Source organism: Canis aureus, chromosome 20 (genome assembly GCF_053574225.1).
Source record: "Canis aureus isolate CA01 chromosome 20, VMU_Caureus_v.1.0, whole genome shotgun sequence".
In the NCBI taxonomy this organism is placed as follows: domain Eukaryota; kingdom Metazoa; phylum Chordata; class Mammalia; order Carnivora; family Canidae; genus Canis; species Canis aureus.
In genome coordinates this window covers 42,852,270-42,878,318 of record NC_135630.1, presented here as the reverse complement: position 1 = coordinate 42,878,318, position 26,049 = coordinate 42,852,270, and the positions used below count along the sequence as shown (strand labels likewise).

At 36.2% G+C, this 26,049-nt stretch overlaps 1 protein-coding gene across 11 annotated transcripts in view; it reads left to right on the top strand.

Moving 5' to 3' along the window:
* NCKAP5 (NCK associated protein 5) overlaps positions 1-26,049 on the top strand; it is a 964,576-nt gene that overhangs the window by 338,774 nt on the left and 599,753 nt on the right. For 8 of the 11 annotated variants that reach the window (XM_077861464.1, XM_077861463.1, XM_077861465.1 and 5 more), the window contains one exon: positions 9,494-9,567. In XM_077861464.1, coding sequence (XP_077717590.1) covers positions 9,494-9,567 — 74 coding nt within the window. Of the gene's footprint in view, positions 1-3,269; positions 3,304-9,493; positions 9,568-23,450; positions 23,500-26,049 lie in introns of those variants that run through there. The other 3 variants (XM_077861473.1, XM_077861467.1, XM_077861472.1) reach the window with 3 other exon arrangements.

The window sequence follows — 26,049 nt, the reverse complement described above, 5'->3', positions numbered from 1 at the left end:
TCTTTTTTTTCCACTTAAAACCAAGTAAGTATAGCTCTTATGTCTTTTCCTCAGAGAATACATAAGTAATACAATCATCAAGTTTGATAAAAATTGAAAGATGTGTATCTGGATTCATTCCATTTATGAGAATAGAGTGCTGAATATCAGATGATAATTTAATTTCTGCCCTTGGCCTTGTTGAACCTGGGCAGGCAAGTCAAAGCAAAAGCAAAGCCAAACTTAATGCAGATTGTCCAATTAGCATGCACCTGAAGGTTTATTTCTGACCTTGTTTGATGGCATTGCATGTAGCCACATCTCCCTAAGTGTAGGGAACAATAGAGTTGTCCCCCTTACACTGCCTCCAGTTCTCATCTTACCAACAAGGAATCTACCTGGAGGGCAGTCACCAGTGGAAAGGGTGTGTTCTGCTTCAACTTGGCCTGTTAGAGTGGAAAATGTGCTAGATTGAGCGATTGTTTAAATCTGTCATTGTGGAACCCCAAGCAAATCATTTAACTACAATCTGAGCCTTTGTTTTCTATGTTGAAATAGTAATCATGACTCAAAGCTATTGGGCGGATCAAATGAGGACACCAAAGTGCTTTCTTTTCACAAAGAAAACTGTGACTACAAACCTATGTCCATCGATCAATACACCGGTGTTACATCAGCTGCTTAGTACTTAACTTTGTATATTTGCCATGTTAATTTCAAAAGAATTGACTAATATTTACTGTGTTACTATACACAGTATAAGCCAAGCTTATGGCTTACAGTATAAGCCAAGCTGTTGTAACATAGAGACTCCAAAATAATATGTTTTAGATAAAATAGGAACTTCATTCTTTTTCAGGTAAGGGGGCAAAGGAAAAGGTTAGAGTGGGTGGACAACTACTTTAAGATCAATCAGTTTTGCCATTCTCAACATGTCCTATTCTGTCTCAGGGCTGAAGTTTGTTAGCATTCTCAACTGGGGGATGAGTGTATATGGGTAAGCACCTTGTCTTTAGGTTGGAGATCCTTTGGATATTGCATGCGCCATTTTTGCTTACATCCTATTGGCTTGAATTCAATTACATGTTCACATCACCTTTGTTGGAAAAAGAATCTCTCGCTCAGAAGCCATGTGTTCAGCTGAAACTGAGAAGGAGAAGGAGCTATATTTAAAAAGAAATAAAGGAATATATATGATGGGGGACAATTTTGTAGTCTCCAGCAAATTGAGATGTCTTGTTCTGCTAAGCTGTACTCATAATTTGATTTATATTGATTGCATTACATTGATACCCAGGAGCAAGCAATAAGACGTTTCAATGGTTCTGGTTTCTGTGTGTCTATATTCTGTTACTGTTAATGGATACTAATGAAATTTTCATATATGGCAGAGGTCATAAACATCTTATGATCAGGGCACTAAGATGTTTGTGCTCTGTAGGGTTTTCTATTCAACATGCTATTAAGTGTCCATCCATTTGATAGCAAACTTTGGTTATGACTTTTTGGGACACTTTAGATTTTTGGTGATTGTGGAAGCCCTGACAGTCTACTAAATTTTCCAGGAGAAAATGAAAGAAGCCTTGAGATAGAACCATACCCTTGATACACGATGGCAGGAAAAAGACAAGGATCTCAGAGCAGTAGATGGAAACAGGAAACCCTTTCAGAGAACACCAGAGAAGGATAGAGTATGATTTGAAATGTCAAGCACTACAGGAACTGATCATCAGGAACAATGCCCTGCGATTCCACCTGCGGTGGTCACTCATGGCTCTAATAAAGCAGTTCCGCTGAAGAGTTTGCAGTGCCAGTGGAAGAAAGGTTGAATTGTTTAATACATGAACAAGGAGGAATTAGAGGTTGGCTAATGGAGAGATAATGGCAGTGAGATCAATCTGCTAGAATCGATATTTCTGAATTGATTTGTGTTTAACATTTAAAAATATATCATTGGAAGAATTTATGTCGGCACAGATGCCAGTCAAATGTGAGAGAATTTTCCATCACTTGCTGTGTAATTCCCAAATTTGGTATGTTTGAAATTTTTACAATCACTGTGCAGGTGTACCTTTTTATTAAGATGACAAATAATTTTTGAAGGTAGCATCATTTATTATAGTTGTTAGTCATTTTTCTAATTGTGGAAACCCCTCTATCTAATGTTAGTTGTGTTGATCTGAACAGCTGGCCTCCTGGTGTGTGCTACTTTGCCCAAAGGTGAACCGGGAATCCTACATTAGTGGTGACAAGAGTGCTGACACAATTTTACAAACTCTGCCATAAATTACACTGATTATAACATCAAGATTATTTGGAGGGATTTGGGATCCCTGCAAGCTTTGATTTTAGTATTGTATTTTATACTCCACTTTAAACTAATGATACATTAGATCCTCTCATCATTAGAATTCATTTATAATGGGTCTTACTCAGAATTGACCTAGATCAGACAATTCACATTAAGTGGGCTTATGCCACACAGATATGCAATGCTAGGTGTATCTATAAACCTCTAATCACTTTAAATGTTTCATACTAATTGCCCTGAATCATGTGCATTAAAGAAATGAAAGGCAAATTTCCTGAAATACATCTCCAAAATGATTTTAATTTGCATAAGTTTTAGCCAAGAAACAGATGTCTTTTTAGTGCTGTACCTTTGTAAAACTTTTAAGCACATTATACAAATATGTCTTGGTGTAACTTGGTGTTCCTCTCTAATCCTAACTTGGGTGAATTGCTTTTAGCAGAACACTGACAAGGGTGAGTAATAATAAAAAAGAGACACTATTGTTTCAAACACCAGCTTAGTTTCTTTTTAATTAACATAAACGGTTGCATTGTGATATTTTAAATTTAATTATAATAAAATTTTTGTTGATTTTATTTTCTGGAGCTATATGTTTCTAAAAAAATCATGACTTTTTAAATTTGTGTAGTAAGCATATAGTAAACTAGAAAGAGAATTATGCAGAAGAAATTTAACCCATAATACTATCATATACTATGCTTTCTTCTCTTTTAATCTCTTGTATATGTTTTCAATATTGTAATTAAAAAAGGATTATGCAGTTTTAAATCCTAGGTCTTTCACCTAATATTATACTGTTTTCCATTTTATTATATATTCTTTACAAATTGAAGGAATTACGTAATTCCTCAAATGGACAAAGAGTGCTTTATCTTAATCATTCCCACATTTTTAGAAGCTAAGATATATCCAGTTTTTTCATGTCATCATAAATAATATTTGAACATCATTTGTTTTAATTTGATTGTTTACTCAGGATGATTCCTAGACATGGAGTTTCTGGATCAAAGGTACATTGATGTTTTCATTTTCATGACCTATTATCAAATTGCTTTCCTCAGCTGTTAAACATGTAGACAAAATATACCCTTGTACTTAAACTTTCCTGATTATTAAGTGTAGAACAATAATTTTGTTCCTATGTACAAAGAGACTTTTGTGTGATCTGGCTCTCCTGTTTCTCATTCCCCTCCATCTGTCCATGACAAAGATATATAATGTATACTCTACATCTTACATCTGGGACTTTTGTTTACTTTTATATTTATATTTATAGACATAAAATCCATTTAAATTCCTTTGAATTTTTGTTTTATATTATAAATTCTTTATGCATCACTCACGTAAAGAATGTGTGTATATGTACACGTATGCACACACATGCCTACATTTACATATTTGGTATATATTCATCTCTTCAGCATTTGGTATATATGTGTATATGTAAGTTCAAGGAAGTTCAAGATATATATATACACACATGTTTCAATTAAATTAGACGCTTTATTTCCTGAATTCATGAGTACCTGTGAATATTTTTCTGTTGCTTTGTTCTAGAACAACTACTTGATTGGTGATTGTGGATTTAAACTCAAAGGTCTATGTTGCTTATTTCAGTAGATATTGGGGATGGCTGGAAGCTACGAAACAGCCTTTCTTAAATCTTTGGTAGGAAACCTGTTTGTTGGTTTAGATGCTTGTGGTCCCCCCCTACATCCACTATTTTTTCTTAGCTCTTATGCAAGCAGATGTGTGGATGGTTTATAGAAAAACTCTCCCTAGAATGTGATGTGGGGAGCCCTTTTGATGTGCATGTTCAAGTCTTTTTTTCCCCTCTCTGTTCTGAAATATTTCCTTAATTATCTCTTTGATCAGGAGCACTGGGTAGCTCAGTGGTTGAGGCTTTGACTCATCCTGGGATCCTGGGTTTGAGTTCTGTGTCAGGCTCCCTGAAGGGAGCCTGCTTCTCCCCCCACCTATGTCTCTGCCTCTCTCTGTGTCTTTTATGAATAAATTTTAAAAATCTTTTAAAAAATTATCTCTTTGATCATTATTTCCATCCCAAATCTTGTAAAATACTCCAGAGCCATAATTGTTAGACAAATCTACGTTTTCTGACCCAATATTCATTATGTTTCTTTTCTCGTCTTTATCTTGTACTTAATATACTTAGATTATATCTGTCCTCAGGACTATGTATGTGCTTTCAAGGTCAGTTCTACTTTCATATCTAAGATGAGTTTTTCATAAGGAAAATGAGCAGAATAGAACCTTGACTGAGTTAGTTACTTTGAACAAAGTCTTTGTGGTGAGTGGCCAAAGGAATGCTTGAGAAACTGACAGCCTTCACAGGTAAGCTGTGTTGCGCTCGATGAATGTTGACACCAAGGATAATTGGGTTATATGTGTATGTTTTTCTCTAGTTGTAGGGTTTTCAGAACTAAGTTAATTCTACTAAAGAAAGGGCAGAAGGGTTAGTGAGTATTTAAGTTCTGGCCATAATTGTTTCTAGATGAGATACTTGAGAAGTAGACTTCATTTGTGTGACCAATTTCATGCCAATACACCAAAATCCTTTGCCTTTCCATGGTGGGAAGAGTTACTTTGTCATAAAAATCACAGTGGGGACCGACAGGTTTTAATTTTGCATTTGCGATGTGTATTTCCTTGAAATTCTTAGCTCACTCAGCTCCCTTTTAATTTTTTTTCTTTACTTCAGCTTATCTTGTTTTATAAAAATCAATTGAGCTATCAGAACACCTGGGTGGCTCAGTTGATTAAGCATCTGACTCTTGGTTTTGGCTCAGGTCATGATCTCAGGGTCATGGAATTGAGCCCCACATGGGGTTCTGTGCTCAGTGAGGAGTCTGCTTATATTCTTTCTCTCCCTCTCCCTCTGCCCCTCCCCCAACTCTCTCTTGGGTGCATGCACTCTCTCTCTCTCTAAAATAAATAAAATCTAAAAAATAAACCCTAAATTGGTTATCTTTTCATCTCAGTACCTTTTTTTTCCCTTAAGTTTTTCTGCACATTTCATAGGGTCCATACTTTTCAGGATACTACTGAACATGTTAAGGTTTTTCTATAATGCTTTCATGGTTCTCTTAATCATTTTCAAAGTGGTGCTCTGTCTCCTGACTAAGGGTGATGTTCTGTATCTCTTGTCCTTTCATACTTTGTCATGGGTTTTATGTTGTCTGTTTCCAATGCACTTATTCTGAAGTGATGCATCCAGGTCCGGGTTAGCCAATAGACAGTGAATATTCTATTTCCTTGCTATCTACATTTATAAAGAAATTTTGTTTAAGTTGGCTCAAATATCCAGTGTTTTTCAGGCAATTTGGGGAGCTATGCTTTAGTGAGGTGGGATTTTGCCATGTCCTTTCTTTCCATCTGTACCTTTGATACTTTAGAATACTGGGTACCCTATTTAATAACATCCAGTATGTGCTTTATGGCCAAGCTCTTGCTGTGGGTATAGTAGCTACAGTATTGAACTTGATATGACTATAGCTTACTGCAAACCACTGCAGCCCCACTGCCTTCACCATGTATTGTTTTCTTGGAGTTAATATCCAAATAGACAAAAAATGGAATAATCCTATTTTATTTTTATAAAATGATAGATATTTCTTGTTAGTTAACTAATTTCTCCAATTTAGGGAATGGAAATGATAAATAGGTGAGGATGCTGCATAAAGGTAGAATTTATCTGGGGTAAAAATTAATTCATTCAACAGAAAGTACATGTATGCACTGTATTTTTTTCTCATTTCATTTCCATTAGCCTGTGTGTGTGTGGTGGGGGAGAAGTCGGGGAGAAATGAGTGGGGTATAAGCAACACCAAAAAACTCAAGTAAAATATATTGGATGTTAGAAGGGACAGTGCTATGGAGAAAAATATAGCTCAAAAGGAAGGAAAATTCATATTCCTACTTTCCCATTATTACATTGGTTAAGAGCGCATGGTTTTCATTATAGTTAGTTTTATGGGAAATGGGCGGAGCTACTTTATTTAATTGGCATAGTAAATATTATTACTGTTACCACTTTTTTTGGGTGGAGTTAAGTGTTCTAGGCAAATGGAATAGCATAGACAAAGACACTGAGGATGAGAAGGTCAGAGGGTGGGTTTAGGAAGAGCATACACAGATGGTTCTGGACTAGATTTATGGCAGGATTCAAATCCTGGCTCTGCCACTTCCTTGCTATAGAACACTGGAAAGTCTGTTACCTCATTTTCAAAATGGGGATACTAATAGTATCTACCTTATGGGGATATTGAGATTAAATGAGAAAACATTGTGAAAGTACTTAGCACAATGCCTGACACAATGATGTTTTGTGAAAGCTTTAGTTAAGATAAAAATAATAGGAAGCCTTTACGTGCATTGAATTTTCCAGGTGGTAACTGCTGTCTTCTGAACAAGATTTGGCTTTTTCATTTCACCTTAGCAACAACACAGTCCTAGTATTCACTCAGGTAATGGTCTCCACAGATTGGAGTCTTTGCAGATGCTGTTTTCTTTCCCTCATCCCTCTTTTCTCAATATGCTTACCTCCTTCTTTTCTTCCAGGTGTTAGATTAATACCATTTGCTTGGAGTCTCCTTCCAACCACTTTATATAAGGGAGGTGCCCCTGCCCTATGTAAATTCTCTCATCACTGGTGTGCTTCCTTCATAGCATATCAGTCAGTAGTCAGAAGTCAATGTGTTCACTTGTTATGTTTTTCTCTACAGAATATAAGCTCTTTGATAGAAGGAATTTTTCTTTCTCAGTTATTACTCTATGAAGCAAACTTAGAATAGCATTTGGAGTATAATACATTTTGATAAAACAGTTGAATAAAGAATGGATGAATGACTTTGAGATTTATGTATTTGTTTCTAATTAGAAACTGTATTTTAAAAATATTGATGGATGTATTTGAAAATTAATGTCTTTGATAACTTCAAGTGTTCTAAACCTTTAAATCTTGATCAGGATGCTTAATGCCATAAATACAAACTATTATAACTTTCTGCACTAACAGATATCTGCTTTAGTTTTGATATGCCCAATGGTATCTTTTAAATAATTAACATGAAAAAAGAATATTATTTGAAAAGAATAAAATTCTTTAGTTCATGATCTGCAATGGAGTTATACTGTCAGAGAAGAGCAGTTTTAGCTAGGTAAAGATATGGTGCACTGTCTAGCCTACCTGAAATATGGTAGAAAGTAAAAGGACTAAGTGGGTAGACCCAGTTCCAGAAACTTAGGAAAGGGTTTTTTCCATAGTATCAGGTCAATTCTTACAGATGTAGTTTCTGCCCTCTCCCATTATAATACTTATTCTTATAGGAGCAGTAGATTATATACAGCACTTAATCAAAACAAATCTAGGGATCCCTGGGTGGCGCAGCGGTTTGGCGCCTGCCTTTGGCCCAGGGCGCGATCCTGGAGACCCGGGATCGAATCCCACATCAGGCTCCCGGTGCATGGAGCCTGCTTCTCCCTCTGCCTGTGTCTCTGCCTCTCTCTCTCTCTCTGTGACTATCACAAATAAATAAAAATTTAAAAAAAATCTATATCAGAAAGAATCAGCATTAATTAAAGTTCTTAGTTTATCTCAAATCCATAAGAAACAAAACAGTAACTTTCACGGGCACCTTACCACGGGAACCATTGTACGCTAGTTCATCTAAGACAGATATACTATAGACACAGAGGAGGGTAGGCTAGATGTTCAAATAGAAAGTAGAAGAAATATCAGGTTCAGGATGAAACCAATCATCACAAATTTAAACATTGTATTTAGTTCCATAGTTAGCAACTGAAACTATTGCATATGAACTTCATACTCAGAAATCACTAATTTAAAAAAATCATATTTTATGACCTATGGACTTCTTTCTTTTTAAGATTTTATTTATTTATTCATGACAGACACACACAGAGAGAGATAGAGAGAGGCAGAGACACAGGCAGAGGGAGAAGCAGGCTCCATGCAGGGAGCCTGATGTGGGACTCGATCCCAAGACCCCAGGATCACACCCCAGCCTGAAGGTGGCACTAAACCATTGGGCCACTGGGGCTGCCCAACCTATGGGCTTCTATAAACCTGTGTTACAAAGGAATTTATTTTTCAGAAATATCTCTTTAAAATATGGTTTGATTGAGAAGAATATAAAAATATACCTTGCTTTCATATCTTCTTAGAAGCCAGATTCTTTTTTTTTCAGAGACAAAAAAAAAAAAAAACTCACAAAACCCCCAAAACAATTTAGACTATGTTTTTATATAAGGAGATAAAGGGAAATGGACATGTTTCATCCATGTCAACAATATGCCCAGTGAATAAATAAAGCATTCTATCTAGTTCAAAAGTAGCATTTTTACTAGGAGGTAATTATCATAAGACCGGTATAATCAAGTTCTGCATTGTCTACTTTATTCTTATTTTTCTAAAATCAGCAACATTGACTTACTTATTTTTTAAGATTTATTTATTTATTTTTAGAGAGAGAGAGCACATGTACATGCAAGTGTGAGCAGGAGGAGGGGCGGAGGGAAGGAGAGAATCCTCAAGTTCAGACTCCCTGCTGAACAAAGTGCCCTACATGGGCCTTGATCCCAGGTCCCTGAGACCATGACCTGAGCTAAAATCAGGAGTTGGCCGCTTGACTGATTGAGCCACCCAGTGTCCTTGGCTTGCTTATTTTTATATAGTTGAATATATGGACCACAATGTAGATGACTATGAAATTTACCTTTCTTCTGTGAATAAGAGGGTTTCTATGCTGACTCTATAGAACTCCAGTTCTCTGTTTATAGAATGATCTGATAATATGGAGAAAATATTTATCTCCAGGGAACTCTGTATATAAGTAACAGATATATTAATTCCTAGAACTAGAGAGACCAGGGATTATCTTGTCAAACATCTTTCCCTTAGGGCACCTGGGTGGCTCAGCAGTTGAGTATCTGCCTTTAGCTCAGGTCATGATCCTGGGGTCCTCAGATAGAGCCCCACATTGGGCTCCCTGCAGGGAGCCTGCTTCTCCCTCTGCCTATGTCTCTGCCTCTCTCTCTGTGTCTCACCTGAATAAATAAATAAAATATTTTTTTAAAAAATCCTATAAAGAGAAATATAGTCTGAATGTTGGTGCCTATTGTAATGAGGCTTTATTTGTCTTTGTATGTCTGCATGTATAGGAATATATGGACTCCAATAAATACATTGAGCATCTTCTAACTCAGCTCGAGGAACAACATAGAAGTCTATGGAGGTGAGTGAAATCCATGTCTTTACCTTAGAGCAGCCCTGACAGTTTTCATGACGATCATGGAGGCAAGGAGATGGCAAACTGTCTCTTCTTACACATGGTGTCAAAAGCACCTTTGGAAGCAGAAATCACCAGAGACTCCTTAGAGAATTGTATCCCTTTAATGAAAGTAAAGCAACAGTGCCAGAAGTTGTCCTTGAGTCAAAGACCTGCTCAGAGCCAGGAGGATGGTGAAAATCATGACACTTCGTTAAGGTCAAGAAATAAATTTGTCCAAGGTCACAGAACAAACTTATGTTGTCGTAACTACAATCCAAATTGTTTTTCAATCCTTGTCTGTTTCAAGATCAAGCTTTTTTTCTGTAATTGAAAAGTTGAGTCTAGCTGCTTAAAATGTCTGCTTCTCTCCATATTAAAGGAGAATATTTTAAGAATGCTGTTCTGTAGGTCTCTCATGTTTAGTTTTTCTATGTGGTGGGTTCTGATTCTCAGTGAAGGAGTGTATAGGAGAACATTGGTGCAGGTAAACTGGAAAAAGAGATTAATATCATAAAAGGCATATTCTCAAGTTACTTGTTCACTGGTGCCTCTTGGGAATCGAAGCTGATTAAAATGATTGTGTTGTTATATTCTAGATCTTTAGGGTCCATGTGATCATGCTCTGCATAGGTACTCCTATGGAATCTGCCATTCTTTTTCTAAATTACTATGGCTCATGGTATCTGGAATAAACCTGCTAGTATTTAATTACATGATGGCTCACATTGTACCAGAATTGTTTAATGTAATTAGCTTTCTCTCCCAAGGGTCAGTAAGCCCCTGAAGTCCTTTATTTCTTATCTCTTGGCAGCTGGAGGAGAGTGCTCTCTTTATACACAGAGGTGGCGGGTAAATATTTGCTAACCCTGTGGCCTTCTTGCCCAATCTCATCCAAATGTATCACCATCAGTCTTTGTACCAGGCAATGCTGCTCCTTCTTCATGCATCTTGTAACAAATCCCAATAACCTTGAAATTTGTCTTATCTCAGGGATGGTAGTTCTTGGTCAAAATGCCTAATAATTTCATGTGGTCTGTCTTTTATATTAGTTTCCCTGCCAAAAAATAGGACTGTGCTTCTAGCAATGGTTCTTCCATTTCTGTGCATGGAAAAACTGCTGATAGGATACTACAATACATAATTTTTAAGTCCACTTGCTGTTAGCAGACATAATGAACTAATTTTATATACCTCAATGTGAAACTGTTAGATGTGTTTTTGAGAGCTATACGTGGTGTCAATTAAGTTTTCTTTTGCTAATCAACATATTGTATTAATAAAGCCACAACAATGTATTTATAGTTATGTATCTTTTAGATTATATTTCTCATAGATCTCCTCCAAGATATAAAACATTATTTAAGTGAATTGTAACATTTTCTTTCAACCATTTATATAGGATATTTGGTTTTCCCTTTCTTTTAAAAGAAAAATATATACAAAAAATGATGAATACCATCTGATGAAAGAAATTAGAGTTTAATTCGGTCATTAAGTGTGTCTTATATACATCATTGGGGAGGAGTTATGATTTCATGGGTCTTTGAACCAAAAAAACCTGCCTATTTTCCTCCTTTGGTAAGAAAGCTAATAAAAATCTTTTGATCTTTTTGGATTGGATTAAATGAAAATCCAATTTTTCAGGCATAGACTTAACCTAACATAAAGTAAGAGCTCAGAATTTTGTGTGCAATCACTTCTATTTTCCTTCAGAAATAGAATTATTGCTGCTGAAGAAGCAAAGCCTTATACATAGTGGCAGAAGATCTAATAAAAAAAACTTCATTTGAATAACAATAAAGGGCAGTAATGATATTTCAATAGTCAGAAACTACCAAGGAGAAGATGGAAATGGGTAGTATTGAAAAGAAAATGAAAACCAATAATAGCAGATTTATATACTATTTATTGAATCATGAAATTATCTTTGGTTATATTTTATAAACAGATCTTGAGTGACTTGAAGTGGTAGGCTTTCTGATGGCTGGGACAATATCATAACTGCAATTCTAGCCAAATTGCTTTTGGGTGAAGGATATGCCAGTTACAGTGAGCAGCGCGGGGAAATTCTTTCTGGTTATAATTAAATTTTTAAAATACTTTCTTGAGTTAAAGTACAATCTATGATGCAAAGGATCACAGGAATAGCATGTCACGTATTCAAGCACAATTGGATTGTCTGAAGTTGAACAAATGTCCTCATAAGTCAGTATAAACTTTTTTCTGATTTGTATTATGCCTTTGATTTGTAGCTGCTGCAATTTTCACGGAGTGGGCTATTATCATTGCTGCTGATCTTAACTGATGGCCTTCGATTTATATTTTAACCTACATATAACTTAGACAAATCCTGAATACTTAGATGTTCCAACAACAATTGTATTCAGCATTAATTTATGGCCACAATGTTTAAGGATTGATCAAAAGCATTATAGACACATGGTATACTATTGCTACTTGCTTAATAATGAAAGAATGGGACCAATTGAAGATTTGATACAAGATCAGATACAAAAATAAGTCTTTCCTTATTTTCATGGAGATGGCTACTAGTCTTTAATAGGTTGTAGTTGTGTCTTATAGTATAAACATCTGCTGTGACACAAATACTTGTCCTAATTATACTCTCAAAATAACTAGTTATTTTGGTGCCCTGTTTAGTATTCTACCGAAATAGATATATAATCTGTCTCTAGTTTTCAAATTGCAAAAGAATCTGAAGTTCAAATATAGCTGTCTAAGAATGAGCATTTAGCTCAAAAAAGACACTTTTTGACACCAACAGAAAATTCTTATGAATTCATCTGAGTAGATTGAGTCAGAATCTAAAATCTAGTATAAGACTGGAGTACAAGTCTGGGTGGACCTACTTTGCTCTGCATCTCCCTGTTTGAGGAAGAAAACTAAAAATCCTCAGTGACAATTAGTTTAGTAGTAAATGTTGAAATGGGATGCTAAATTTCTCTATGTTTATTTGTTTTAATGTGGAAATTTAAGAATAGGAGAAAAGGCTCTTTTACACTTAATGTCTTTTAAATCATCTACCATTTCTGATTTGGTGAAATACAACTGACTGACAAGAGAGATGGTAAGGAAACAACTGCTTAAAATTCTTCTAACAATTGATAGAAATCTTTATCCATTCTCAGCTTCAAATTAAAAGAGTTTAGAACAAACACAAACAGTTGGAAGACACCAATTGAATTCATGAATATTTATAGTGTTAATGACACTTTCATATCACATGTGAAAGTAAGTGTGAAAAATGGAAGCAACATTAATACTATAGAAATAGAAAAAGGCCTGAAAGTTTTGGAGACTTGGACTCTTGGCCTGGCCTCCCCAAACTGGCCACGGGGTATCCTCTCTAGAATAAGTTTCCTTTTCTGTAAAAAGAATCTATCAGTAAAGCCAATATTTAAAATTACTGAACACTGAGATTATTTGAAACACATGGTGGTTAAAATAATACGTTTATATAACACGTACAAATACATGTTTAACCTTATTTTTCTCTAATTATACATCTGGATCATTTTATAGTATTTAATACATATATTGTAGAAAGCTTCCAAGAACATAAGTAGAAACCAGTAAAATAGCAGAAATACCTAGCAGCTTGCTAATAACTCATCCTGACAATATCCAAGTGTTCACCTCAGAGTTTCATGGCTTGAATTAGAGACAGTGTTATCAATAGTCTGTACATAAAGAATAATTCCATGCAGCCAAAATTAAATGAGAAGATCTGGTGAATACAGAGTGCCAGCTTCTAGACTACAGATCACAGATCAGAATCCCATTTGAAGAAGCTCTATGTAGGCTAAGGATTCTCAGTCAAGGCACTATTGACATTTGGGGCCAGACCAGTCTTTTCCTTGAGGGTTGGGAATAAGGTTGTCCTGTGCATTATAAGTTGTCTAGCATCATCCCTTGCCTCTACCCACCACATGCCAGTACCAAGCCCTCTGTGGAACAATCAAAAATGTCTCCAGAGTTCAGAATCCTCTTTCCTCCATGTTGAAGACTAGTGATCTAAATGATCTGTGAGCATTTTCTCAAGCACATTCTAAGAAAAATGAATATCCTTGGTCGATGTTAGAGGTGTTTTGTTGTGTGTGTGTGTGTGTGTGTGTGTGTGTATGTTTAAAATGAGTAACTCAAAAATAAAATAAAATAAAATAAAATAAAATAAAATAAAATAAGTAACTCTGTGGTCAAATTTGAGATATACTAGGTAAAATAGGTAAAATCAAGTTTTAGAATGTTTGAATTCTAGAACTTCTCAGAGCCATTTAAGTGGCTAATGTGTTATGAATTTCAAATATAGGATATAAAATAGAATTTTGAGTTCTTAAAAAAATCCTATCTTTCTTGCAGCATCTATTCTGATTAAAGCTAAAAGGAACATATTTTGGGAAATAGTAATCTATCCAGTTCAATAATGAAATATACAGAAACATTGTTGTAACTATTTCTTCCCTCTTACTTTACTTCACTGGTACTGGGATGGGTACTGTAATTGAAGATCAGCTAACAGTGTGAGAAGTCCAGGTTGTTAGTAAAAGGGGAATGGAAATATAGGAAAAGGGCAATTTCTAGTTCTTCACCATTTTCTTGAGGGGTAGGAAAATGAAAATTGCTCCTGGGGTAGCCCAAGCCTCAATACAAAACTCCAAGAATCTGAACTGCTATTGATTACAAGCTATGCTGGCCCTAATAAAGCATTTAACTTCTGCTTCCTCAAGGGGAAAAGTGATGGTTTCCTACATCATCAAGGGGAGTAAGATACCTAACTGAAAACCATATATAGATCTCTGGTTAATATAAAAGTCCCTAAGGCCTATCCTTTCCAGCAATAAAATTATAATTTTAATGTATACAAATTTGAAAAACAAAATTACTTGAAGTATTGTTGACATACAATGTTACTAGTCTCAAGTGTATAACATAGTGATTCAACAAATCTATACATTACAAAATGCTCACCACCATTAGTTACCATCGTGAGCTTACAGGATTATTACAATGTTGTTAGCTATAATCCTCATGCTGTACTTTACATCGCCTGTCTTATTTATTTTATAAATGAAGTTTGTACCTCTTGGTCCCTTTAACCTTTTTCACCCATCTCCCATCCCCTCTGACAACCACCATTTTGTTCTCTATGGGCATCTATTTCTGTTTTGTTTGTTCCATTTTTTAGATTCTATACATAAGTAAAGTCACATGGTATTTGCTTTTCTTTGACTTTTCATTTAGCATGATACCCTCTAGGTCCATCCATGTTGGTGCAAATGGCAAGATTTCATTATTTTTTGTGACTGAGTAATATTTCAGAGTGTATTTGTGTTTATGTATGTATGTGTCTGTGTAAAATCGTATGTTATTTATCACTGGACACTTAGGGTGCTTCCATATCTTGGCTGTTATAAATAAGGCTGCAATAAACATAGTAGTACATGTATCTTTTTGAATTAATGTTTTTGTTTTCTTTGGGTAAACACCTAGTAGTAGAATTACTGGATCATATGGTATTTCTATTTTTAATTTTTTGAGGAATCTCTATAATGTTTTCCACAGTGTTTGCACCAATTTGCATTCTTACAAAGAGTTCACAAGGGTTCGCTTTTCTCCACTTTCTTACCAAAACTTTTTACTTTGTTTTGATTTTAGCCATTCTGACAGGTGTGAGGTGATATCTCACCGTGGTTTTCATTTGCATTTCCCTGATGATGAGTGATGTTGAGCATCTTCTCATGTGTCTATTGGCCATCTGTATATTTTCTTTAGAAAAAAAGTCTATTTGGATTCTCTGCCCATTTTTAAACAAATTACTTGTGTGTTTTGTGTGTGTGTGTGTGTGTGTGTGTGTGTGTGTTGAGTTGTATAAGTTTTTAAAATAGATTGGATATTAACCCATTATCAGATATATCATTTGCAAATATCTTCTATTCAGTAGGTCAATTTTTGTTTTGTCAATGTTTTCCTTGGCTGTGCAACAGCTTTGGTATAATCCCAGGAATTTATTTTTCCTTTTGTTCCCCTTCCATGAGAAGGCATAACCATAAAAATGTTGCTAAGGATAGTGTCCAAGAGACTACTGCCTGTATTTTCTTAGTAGAGTTTTATGGCTTCTGGTCTCAGACTTAGGTCCTTAAACCATTTTGAGTTTGTTTTTTGTATGGTGTAAGAAAGAAACTGGTGGTCCAGTTTCATTCTTTTGCATGTATGTGGTCAGTTTTTCCAACATCATTTATTGAAGAGATTGTATATCCTTGTTTCCTTTGTCATAGATTAATTGGCCATGTGTCCGTTTTTGTGCCAATACCATATTTTTTTGATTACTACAACTCTATAGTGTATCTTGAAATTTTAGATTGTGCTACCTTCGGCTTCTTCTTTCTCAAGATTGCTTTGGCTATTTGCAATCTTTTGTGCTTCCAGAGTTCTTTAAAATAGAGTTTTACTCTTGCTTTCTGGTTTATCTATGATTCTTAGTCTCAGGAAAGAGGTAAGACAAAAAAAAATGGACAAAAAGTATTTTATTTCCATGATTCAAATGCTACTTACCTTTTTTAAAAGGTTTTATTTATTTGGGAAAAGAGATAGAGATAGTTACAGAGAGCATGAGCAGGGAGGAGTAGGACAAGCAAGCTCCTGGCTGAGTAGGAAGCCCAACATGGGGCTGGATCCCAGGATCAATCCCAGGACCCTGGGATCATGACCTGAACCGAAGGCAGACGCTACACCGACTGAGCCACCCAGGTGCCCCTAAAAGGGTATTTATCTAAGAGTGTATACTGGAATGAAATGATCTATCTTCCAAATACTCATTCATGTGCTCCCTAATTTCAATATATTTACACACTTTGGGGGAGGGGGAGATAGTTGGCACAACTGCATAAAATTTATTTCGGTTCTAATCTTAATTTCTATAAAATGTGAGTGATATTAAAATTGCTTACTGAGAGGGTGTATGCTCTTACTCTGTCCCTGGCAAAAGAAGAGTCTTTCTTCGTGCTTTATCTAGAAATTGTCTTAGAGTTGTAGAATAGAACTAAGAAGCAAAAGCACATACGCCCTGAGAAAAGTAAAGCCCAGAGCTCTTGGAGATTTACCCTCTATGTATTTTGGATTTTAGAATCAAATTATCTAGGCATCTTAAGAATTAGCACATCTCTACCCTCATGGGGTTAATTTATGTAGACTAAGGAGATTCTGAGTATTAAACAGGTTGCCTTTGCTGTAATCATAGACTTCCACTGGGAGATCTTAATTGGCAACAAGTAAAACTGCTCTGCATGAATTCTTAATGGTGGACACCAAATAAAATAAGAACTGTGATTTGTTTTCTAAGTCCCTTCAGGAGAAAAAGAGGCTATCTCTGGGGGATAGAATGTGTAGCAAACAGAGAGAGCTCAGTGCTCTGTAATAGCAATAAAAGCTCTGAAAGGAAACCTCATGCTATGCCAACTCAATAAGAGCACATGGTCTCCCAGCCCTGCACCCCTGCCCCACTCTGCTGAGGTCAAAGGAGACCAGGGCCAGCACGTTTTACATTATCTCCCCCTCCTCTCAGCCCCTGGGATGGATTTCTAAATCATAGCTGTATTCTAGGGCAAGTGTAAGCATAAGGGCCACCCTGGAATCCCATCAATGTCACTTCTCAATTACCCACCAGGGGTTGTTTTAGAGATGCAGACAGTCTCAAACCCCTGCCAAGATAAGAGTATTGCCTGGAAGTCATGCCCTCTGCTCAGCATAGGGGGGAATAAATCAGAGCTCTGGAAATTGGGTATTGCCACATGCTTCAACAGTTAGGTCATCCCTGGACAGTACTCAGGGGGCTGGTGGGCTGAGCAGTATCCCAAAGGATGCTTACTATAGCCTGCTGCTGCTGCTGCTTTAGAGGAGCAAGGAAGCATTTAGGCTTCTTGTAGCTCTGAAGCCCTGGGTGAAGTAGCATTCTTGTCTTTAAGTTGAATTTTGTTCAGTAGCAAAAGGGACTAATAGAACTAAGTCCAGAAATTTATCTGGGTTAACTGAACTAGAAGATCATTGAGGTTCATATTTGACTTTGTACTTGAGGATTTATGAGCATAACAGTTTATTTAGGTGACCTGTATGCGATCTACATGTTTAGCTACTTAAGGAGTTGCCTGGTATTTGAACTCAGGTCTTCTAGGGCTAGGAGACATAAAAAATGCCACAGTAAAACTATATTAACTTTATACACATGATTTTCTCCTGTTTTTTTTTTTAATCAAATTTATCCATCCTTTAAATTAAAGGACTATGTTAATCCAGCACAGAAGGTATGTTTAGGTCCTAACCTAATAAATATTTTAAATAGACGATTGAAAACCTTATGGGCCTCATCCCCTTCTCTTCACTCCAAATTGTGTTTGAAAGAAAATTCACACATATTTATCAAGATTATTCTATGGGGCTAGGTGGAGGCATCTGTAAAACAAGTTTTAGGAGACTGTCCTTCAGAAATCCAGAGGCTTCCTTGAGCAGGCAGTGTTTGATCTCACTCCCAAGGAGGAGCAGATGTGAAGATGTGAGGGCAAAGGAAGAATCAGTTACTGAATCGATGTGATTTGAACTGCCTTTAAGACTTTTAGGTATAAGTGCATATAAGATAATGAGAAATTCAGGTCTAGAATAAAGCATGGTATAGATGAAGACATTAGATGATCCTTCAAAGATATAAAATTGCCCCTAAGATAGCTGGGGAAGCATCCCCACTTGAAAGATGGATTTGCTGCCACAGGAAGCTTGAGTTGAATCATGTTGTATAAGTAGGTTCATGGATGATTCGAAAATAACTCTACCTCTCATTTAAACAGGTTTGTGTCCTTCAAAAAACACTCTCAAAATTTCCCAAAATATTATAATGTCAATTTGATTTGGGGGTCATCCAGAGAAATTTACCCCTACTTAATCTGAAAACATTTGGCTTCAAACACATTTGTTATTTTTAGGTCCATGCTTATCTTAATAGGATGGCAGGAACCAAATGTGATTTATTCATCTGAAATTAAAATAAAGAGCCTCAAGCAAGAGACATTTTGTAGATTTATTTAGAGTAATAAAGATCCCAAATATTCCCTACTAAGTTGAAAGAAGAAAAACTCCAGCAGGCAACAATGTAAATGACCCATTCAATACAAATGTATGTATTGAGGCTCAACTACACCCACAGTAGAAATGATGAAGTGTCTTTTTTTGTGGAAGGAAGAATGAAATGGGTAATTTACTCTGGCCTTCTATTTAATTTTAGTTTTAATGGAAAAAAATCACCAACTTGTTAGTGCTTGAGCATACTTGTGGGTTTTATTTTTTTTAAGAAATTGATTATTAGCATATAACTCTATGTATTTTCTATGTGGGCAACTCTGGAGTTAAAGGAAGTATTTTTTTTCTTTTTCTTTTTTTATTTGGTCATTCCCTTTGACCTTCTATATTTAGAGACCTAGCAGCAAGCAGGAAGTTCTAGTACCCTACTTCCACCCTCCAACTCTGGGGAGAGTTATCTGGGTCTCTCTGAAAAGAAGAAATCCAAACTATATATTTTTTTTCTCTCATAGGCTTTAATGGTAGCACATTGAATACTTTTGAATTACAAATTAGACCTCATAAATAATCCAACAAAGAGCTGAGGATGGAAATGTACCCTAGAATCAAAGAATCAGGAATAGGTTAAAATTGTAAAATAGTTGGTAGAGGCATAGTCTAGGTATCTCAGGGCAGAGAGAACTTCTAAGATACAGGGTTGTTGGAGGTTGGCCACCTAGGGCTGGTTTCATGGCCCAGGAGCCCTCAGATGATTGCTTCATGGGAACCTGACTGATGATGCTCTTGTGTTCGATCTTTACTGAATGCTCACTGATTAAGTATCATATGTATATTTTCTGTGGAGATAATCCTAGATTTTCTGCGGCAATAACCATCTACCTGAGAGAGAAAGACCACTGCAGCTGTCAACTCAGCATTAATCCATTAATCCAATTTTACTACTAGGGGAGATCTCTTACTTAGACCCTAGGGATGCTCTGGTTTTGATTCATCCCCAAGGAGGACAACATTTAAGCAGAATACTCTAGACATTTGACAGTTGCTCTGTCTTAACTGGTTCCACTCAGGTAGTTCTCATTCACATATGCTTATTGTCTAATTTTCTTGTGAGGGCCAGTCCTACTCCTAGGGTCTCTGATTTGTAGAATAGAACCAGGTCTCATTCCTCCTGTCTCTTCATAGCACTTAGCTTAAGAGCTAAAACTTCAAATATGAAACTTCATTTACCTCAAAACCAAAGGGACAATTGGAAATATTTTAGTCAACTCTGTAACTTAGTGACTTAGTACATTATAGACACTCAAATCACTTTTCTAGTGATGGAAAGGATGAATGATGATTCAAGAAGAGAAATTACCAAGGGCTTATGTGTTCTTTAGGGATGAGCTTGGCTCCAATTATAAATCCAGGCAAGAAAAAAAGTCAAGAAGTCTAGTAAAAAGACATCTTATTCTATGGTATACAAATGCAAAAGAGACACACAATTTAAAGACAATTATTCTTAGGAAGTTAAAGATGGGGATGCTTAATAAAGATGTGCATGTGTTGTTAGTGATAGATACTGGGAAGGGTGGTTGTTTCACTAGACATTTATTTTATGCTTCTTTCAAGATGCAAACATATGATAAGCTTTAAGGCATATCATGTCTGCATGATGGGTGCATATACTGGAAAAACTTTAAATTGCTACTTCTGCCCCAATTTTACTCCCTTTATCTACCAATTGCATCTTAAGCTGCAAGTAACTTGACCAATGGAAGCAATGAAAGACTAATTTTGAAAGAAAAGAATTAAGAGACTATAATGGGTTAAAACAAATCTATGATAAAAGTCAATATCTGAAATAACAAGTGTTTATTTCTTTTCCACTTTGTGTAAAATGAGTTATAGAAAAATGTTAGACACATGGAATTACTTTTAAAAACAGAATCAGGGCTTGATCTTAAAGGCTAGAAATGGGGTCTTTGCAGAGGGAGTTGTAAGAATTTTGTTAAGATGGACATTCAGTCTAGACCAAGACACCTGCACCTCAATGTTTATAGCAGCAATGCCCACAATAGCCAAACTGTGGAAAGAGCCTTGGTGTCCACTGAAAGATGAATGGATAAAGAAGATGTGATCTATATATACAATGGAATATTACTCAGCCATTAGAAACGACAAATACCCACCATTTGCTTCAACGTGGATAGAACTGGAGGGTATTATGCTGAGTGAAGTAAGTCAGTAGGAGAAGGACAAACATTATATGGTCTCATTCATTTGGGGAATATAAAAAATAGTGAAAGGGATTATAGGGGAAAGGAGAGAAAATGAGTGGGAAATATCAGAAATGGAGACAGCATGAGAGACTCCTAACTCTGGGAAACAAACAAGGGGTAGTGGAAGGGGAGGTGGATGGGAGGTTGGGGTGACTGGGTGATGGGCACTGAGGGGGGCACTTGACGGGATGAGCACTGGGTGTTATGCTATATGTTGGCAAATCGAACTCCAATAAAAATATGTACAAAAAAAGATAGACATTCACTTTGAAGTCAGAGTGGGGTTCAGTGTAAATAAGAGTGACATACGCTTCCTGAGGGTGAATTTTAAAAAGATTAGTGGCACGGAAAACAGTGGGGGAAAATAAGGTAGGGTGACAAAAGAGAACAACCAGTAACTAAAAGGAAATGGCCATTTTATTAGCTAAGTGATTTAGATATTTGTAGTTACAAATAAGGGAGCCTAAATGTTCTAAAAGATTACTAATATCTACTCTAGTTGGGGCTGGCATTTGGTGGCTCAGCAGTGTAATCAGGGTCTCTGTTCAGATTGTTCGCTGACTGCTGTACTGTTATGAAGTTTGTAAAATTCATCCCTGGTTCATTGCTTGTAGTGTACCCTTCAGGTCCTGATGCTGCCACTTGCTGTGTGGTCCTGGAACAGTCATTTGGACATTTGGCAGCTGGGTTTCCCATTGGTATGGAAAGGGGTAAAATAAGTGATCTCAGCAATCCTTTCTTTAGAGTTTACAGTCTATGATTCTTACCAATTACCTTAAGAGCTAGGAGATGAGGTTGGGAGAGAAGCAATAGATACACAGGATTGCTGAGTGAAAAGTGACCGTTTCTCTTCTTGAAAGAAGGCAGAAAATGATTTTTATGGAACTCGTTTGCTTTAAGCTCTAATTCTTGGCCTGCGTTTTGGCATGGAACCTTCCAAAGGTAATAAAACAGCATGCTGGCAGACCCAGGGCACCAGAGTAGGGTCAGAGTCTGTGACCACTTTCAAAAGGTTTTTCAGGAAATTGTCCTGTTGAATAATGTTTAAGTTTCCACAGAGGCTATGGGCACAGCATGGTGTAAAAAAAGTCAATTACACAATATTAATTTTTTTTTAAAAAAAGCAACTCTTGGGTTATGGTCCCTATTAAGGGAAATTGATTTGTTCTTATGACATCTCTTCAGTATTCCTTGGAGATTCACAGACTCACTGGATAATTGAAAGCCAGAATGTGTATTTTCCTGGATTTATTCATTTTTATTGTCTAACTGATTTTTCCTGTATCTTTGCTTTGGAAATGAAGATATAAATAGGGCCAGTTACAGAAGGCCACTCTAAAAGAGAAATTCTTTGGATCAGATACACAATTTAGGACATTGGCCTTTGGGAGCATTTGTTACCAAGATGATATAATTTAAAATGTATCAAAAGTCGCATCTATCTAAAAATACTTCTCCCACTGGACTTCCTAGAACTCTCATGCTTGAAATAAAGGAAATTGGGTATCCAGAAAATCACCCCTGAAATCTGTACTTGCCACCTGATGAGAGTGAGTCCTAACATTACTCTCTTAGTTCTTTGTAGTATGTCACCAAGGATTAGATTTCCAGATTAGAAACCTGTGGAAATCACAGTCCTGGAAATTTTTTTTTAGCCAAGTCAAGCATCTTTGTTTACTTACTGTTTTTTATTGAGTTATAATTGACATGCAACCTTATATTAGTTTCAGGTGTATAACATAGTGATTGATATTTTTTTTTAAATTGTATTTATTTAATAGAGAGAGAGAGAGAAAGAGGCAGAGACACAGGCAGAGGGAGAAGCAGGCTCCATGCAAGGTGCCCAATGTGGGACTCGATCCCAGGACTCCAGGATCACACCCTGGACTGAAGGTGGTGCTAAACCGCTGAGCCACCAGGGCTGCCCAGTGATTGATACTTTTATACAATATGAAGTGATCACCAATATAGATCAACTTATCACCTGTCACCATACAAAGTTATTACAATATTATTGACTCTTTTCCCTATTCTGAACATAGCATTCCATGACTTATTTTATAATTGGAAGTTTGTACTACTTGTTCCCTTCCACCTATTTCACCTGTTCCCTCCACCCCTCACAATTCTGGCAACCACAGTTTGTTTTCTATATTAGTGAATGTATGTATCTGTTTGTTTTATTCATTGTATTCATTTGTTTTGTGTTTTTAGATTCTATAGTAAGTGAAATTATATGGTATATGTCTTTTTCTGTCTGACTTATTTCACTTAGCATAATGCCCTTTAGGTTCATCCATGTTGTCACAAATGGCAATGCCTCATTCTTCTTTATGACTAAGTAATACTCCATAGCTAATATATATTTGAATATATATCTTATATACCCATTCACCCATCTGTAGACTCTTATTGCTTCCATATCTTGGTTATTTTAACTAATGCTTTAGTGAACATAGGGATAAATATATCTTTTCAAATAAATGTTTTCATTTTCTTCAGATAAATACCCAAAAAGTTGAATGGAAGAAAGAAAGCACTATTGGAAATGGTATGGTATAAATCTAAATATTTTAAAATCTAGTCACACATGTCTCTACCAACCCTGACCTCCTTTATTACTTATTATTCCTATACATACTCTCTCCCTCATTGTTCATGTCTCCATTTCAGACAAGTTGTATCCATCCTTCGAAGTACAGCCTAGGTCTTTCTCATCTATAACTCGTGTGGATTCCTCAGGGTGCCTGGACTCCATTTTTTATCTAATCCCCCCTTAACTTGACACTGTACCACATATGTACACATAATGATTTACATCTTATAAAAACTCTGGAATTATTCCATGTACTTTAATTTTAACTGTACAAATGTTGTCAGAACCTGGCTTTCCACTTCTGTTATTTATTAAATGGTGGCTAGCTTAGATTGAACATATTAAGTATTCAGCTAACACATACTAACTGATCCTCTTGAACACAACAATTATGAGCCCTGTGTGATATTCTTGCTTCACTGAAGCAAGAATATTTGTTTCAGATGTCATTTGAGGACATTACAAAGCAGCAAATGTCCAGAAAGCCAGTTGCTAAAATGGTATGATATGCAAAATAAATTAACCATGGTGCAAGAAATTAGGGATGTTTATTTGACAAATAGAAAACTAAAGGATTAGACCTATGATTGTTTGAAAACTCCAATGAGTTGTCTTGTGGAGAAGGGATTAGCCACATCCTGACATATTCATGAGGACAGAACTAGCTAACCCAGTTGTGTAAGTGAGAACCTGAGAGTTGGCAGCTCAAAGGAATGTTCTGGTGCTTCTAGCCTCTAATGTGGAGGAGGGTGCTCTTGAGATAGTGAGCTTTTGACCCCTACGAGAGTCAAAGTGCGTGTTGAGGGACCATCTTTCTGATGTGGAGTGGATTCTGCTACACTAGCCAGGAATAGGCCAGCCACCCCTTCAAGCTAGACGACTCATCATCTGGCTTTTACTCTCTAGCCTCAATGCTGCCATCAGTAGCTCTCTTTCCTCTTCTGTATGCCATCCCTTTTACGTATTTGAAGATAATTTTACATATTTGAAGATCATTTTAGTGTTCACTTTTCCAAAAGAAAGCAATGTAGATTCTTCCATGGTTCCTCATACGACTTACTTTTCAGACCCCAATTAATCATGGCCACCTACTACTGGACTTATTCTAGTTTGTCAGTTTCCTTCTTAACATGTGGGGCTCTGCTCTAAACATAATATATTTTATTATGACCAGATTACAAGTCTAGTTTCAGTCATCCTTTGAGAGAGGGTTATTATTCTAACTTTATGATTTCCCCACCACCACCACCCAGTGGTACTAATTGTTAATAACCTTTAGGCAAAATACCTAAAATTCCAGCATTGCATCATGCATATCCAATTACTCTCTTGTGGACTCAAAGAATATAAATCATTATTTCAAGAAAAGGCAAAGAGTGTTTTAAATTTAGAAAATCCGTTCTCTTTTCTTCCACTGCTCTTTTATTCCCTGATTTTTAAAATACCATGTCCTGTTTCACATCTTCTTTTATTCAATGCCAGGGCTTTATTTATGGTTAAGAGGTCAGAGCACAATTAATAATTACATGTAAATTAGGTCATCCCTGACCTTGGTGGAACTTTTATTGGCCAATTACTCTGGCCTTCAGAAGGGAGAAGGGAGTGAGTTTCAGATCATCACAGAAATGAACAATTATTAATTTAACAGTTAAAATCCCAAGGTTAAGGATTATCAGAGAGAATAATACTAGAAAAAATAAAACTCATGAGAAAGTATTCATTGAGAGTATATCAAAGTGAATGGAACCACCAGATTTTTTTGCTGAAGACAGAGATTAAAGTGGAGTGTTGTAGATGTTTCTCATGGTCCGTATTTAGATTTTTCTAGTTTCAGCCACATTATGACAGTGGTATGTACATTTCACAAAAGATGATAGTGCTTTTTGAAGATAAACTATGTTAAAAGTTTTAGATCATTTATTTAAGAAATTCAGTTCCACTGCCCCTTCTTTGTGTGGCACCCCTTCCCCTCCTACCCACCCCCCCTGCCCAAATCTCTGACAGATTTATATCTGGCCCATTTAATACATTAGTAAGTGAGTTTATTTTTCTGGCTCAATGCTAAGCCATTGTCAGAGAAGTCCCATTTCCAGGCAGTTTTAAAGTAGAACCATTATCGTCCTCCTCATAATTTTAAAGTTAACATTTGAAAACCATTTTCAAGTTTGGATAACAGTTGAAAAATGATTGTGTGAAGTTTGCATTCATCTTTGTCACAATGGTGAAGATTTTGCAATAAATACTGTGTAGATTATTTTTCCTGTCAAATGGCTGCTAGACATTGGAGTAAATTAATTAGCCAAGACTGTTGTCACATGTGGGTATCCTGATATTATCAAAGAGAAGGCATGAGCTGAGGTTGGGTGAATGGCAAAAGCTGATTCACTTGTCAACTGGAAGTATTTGGGAAGGGTTAGGGTGGCTTGCAAGAATCATTTTGAAAACCAGATAGGTATATATGATACTGAGATTCTACCTTTATAAGCCAATGAGATCTTCTTTTTT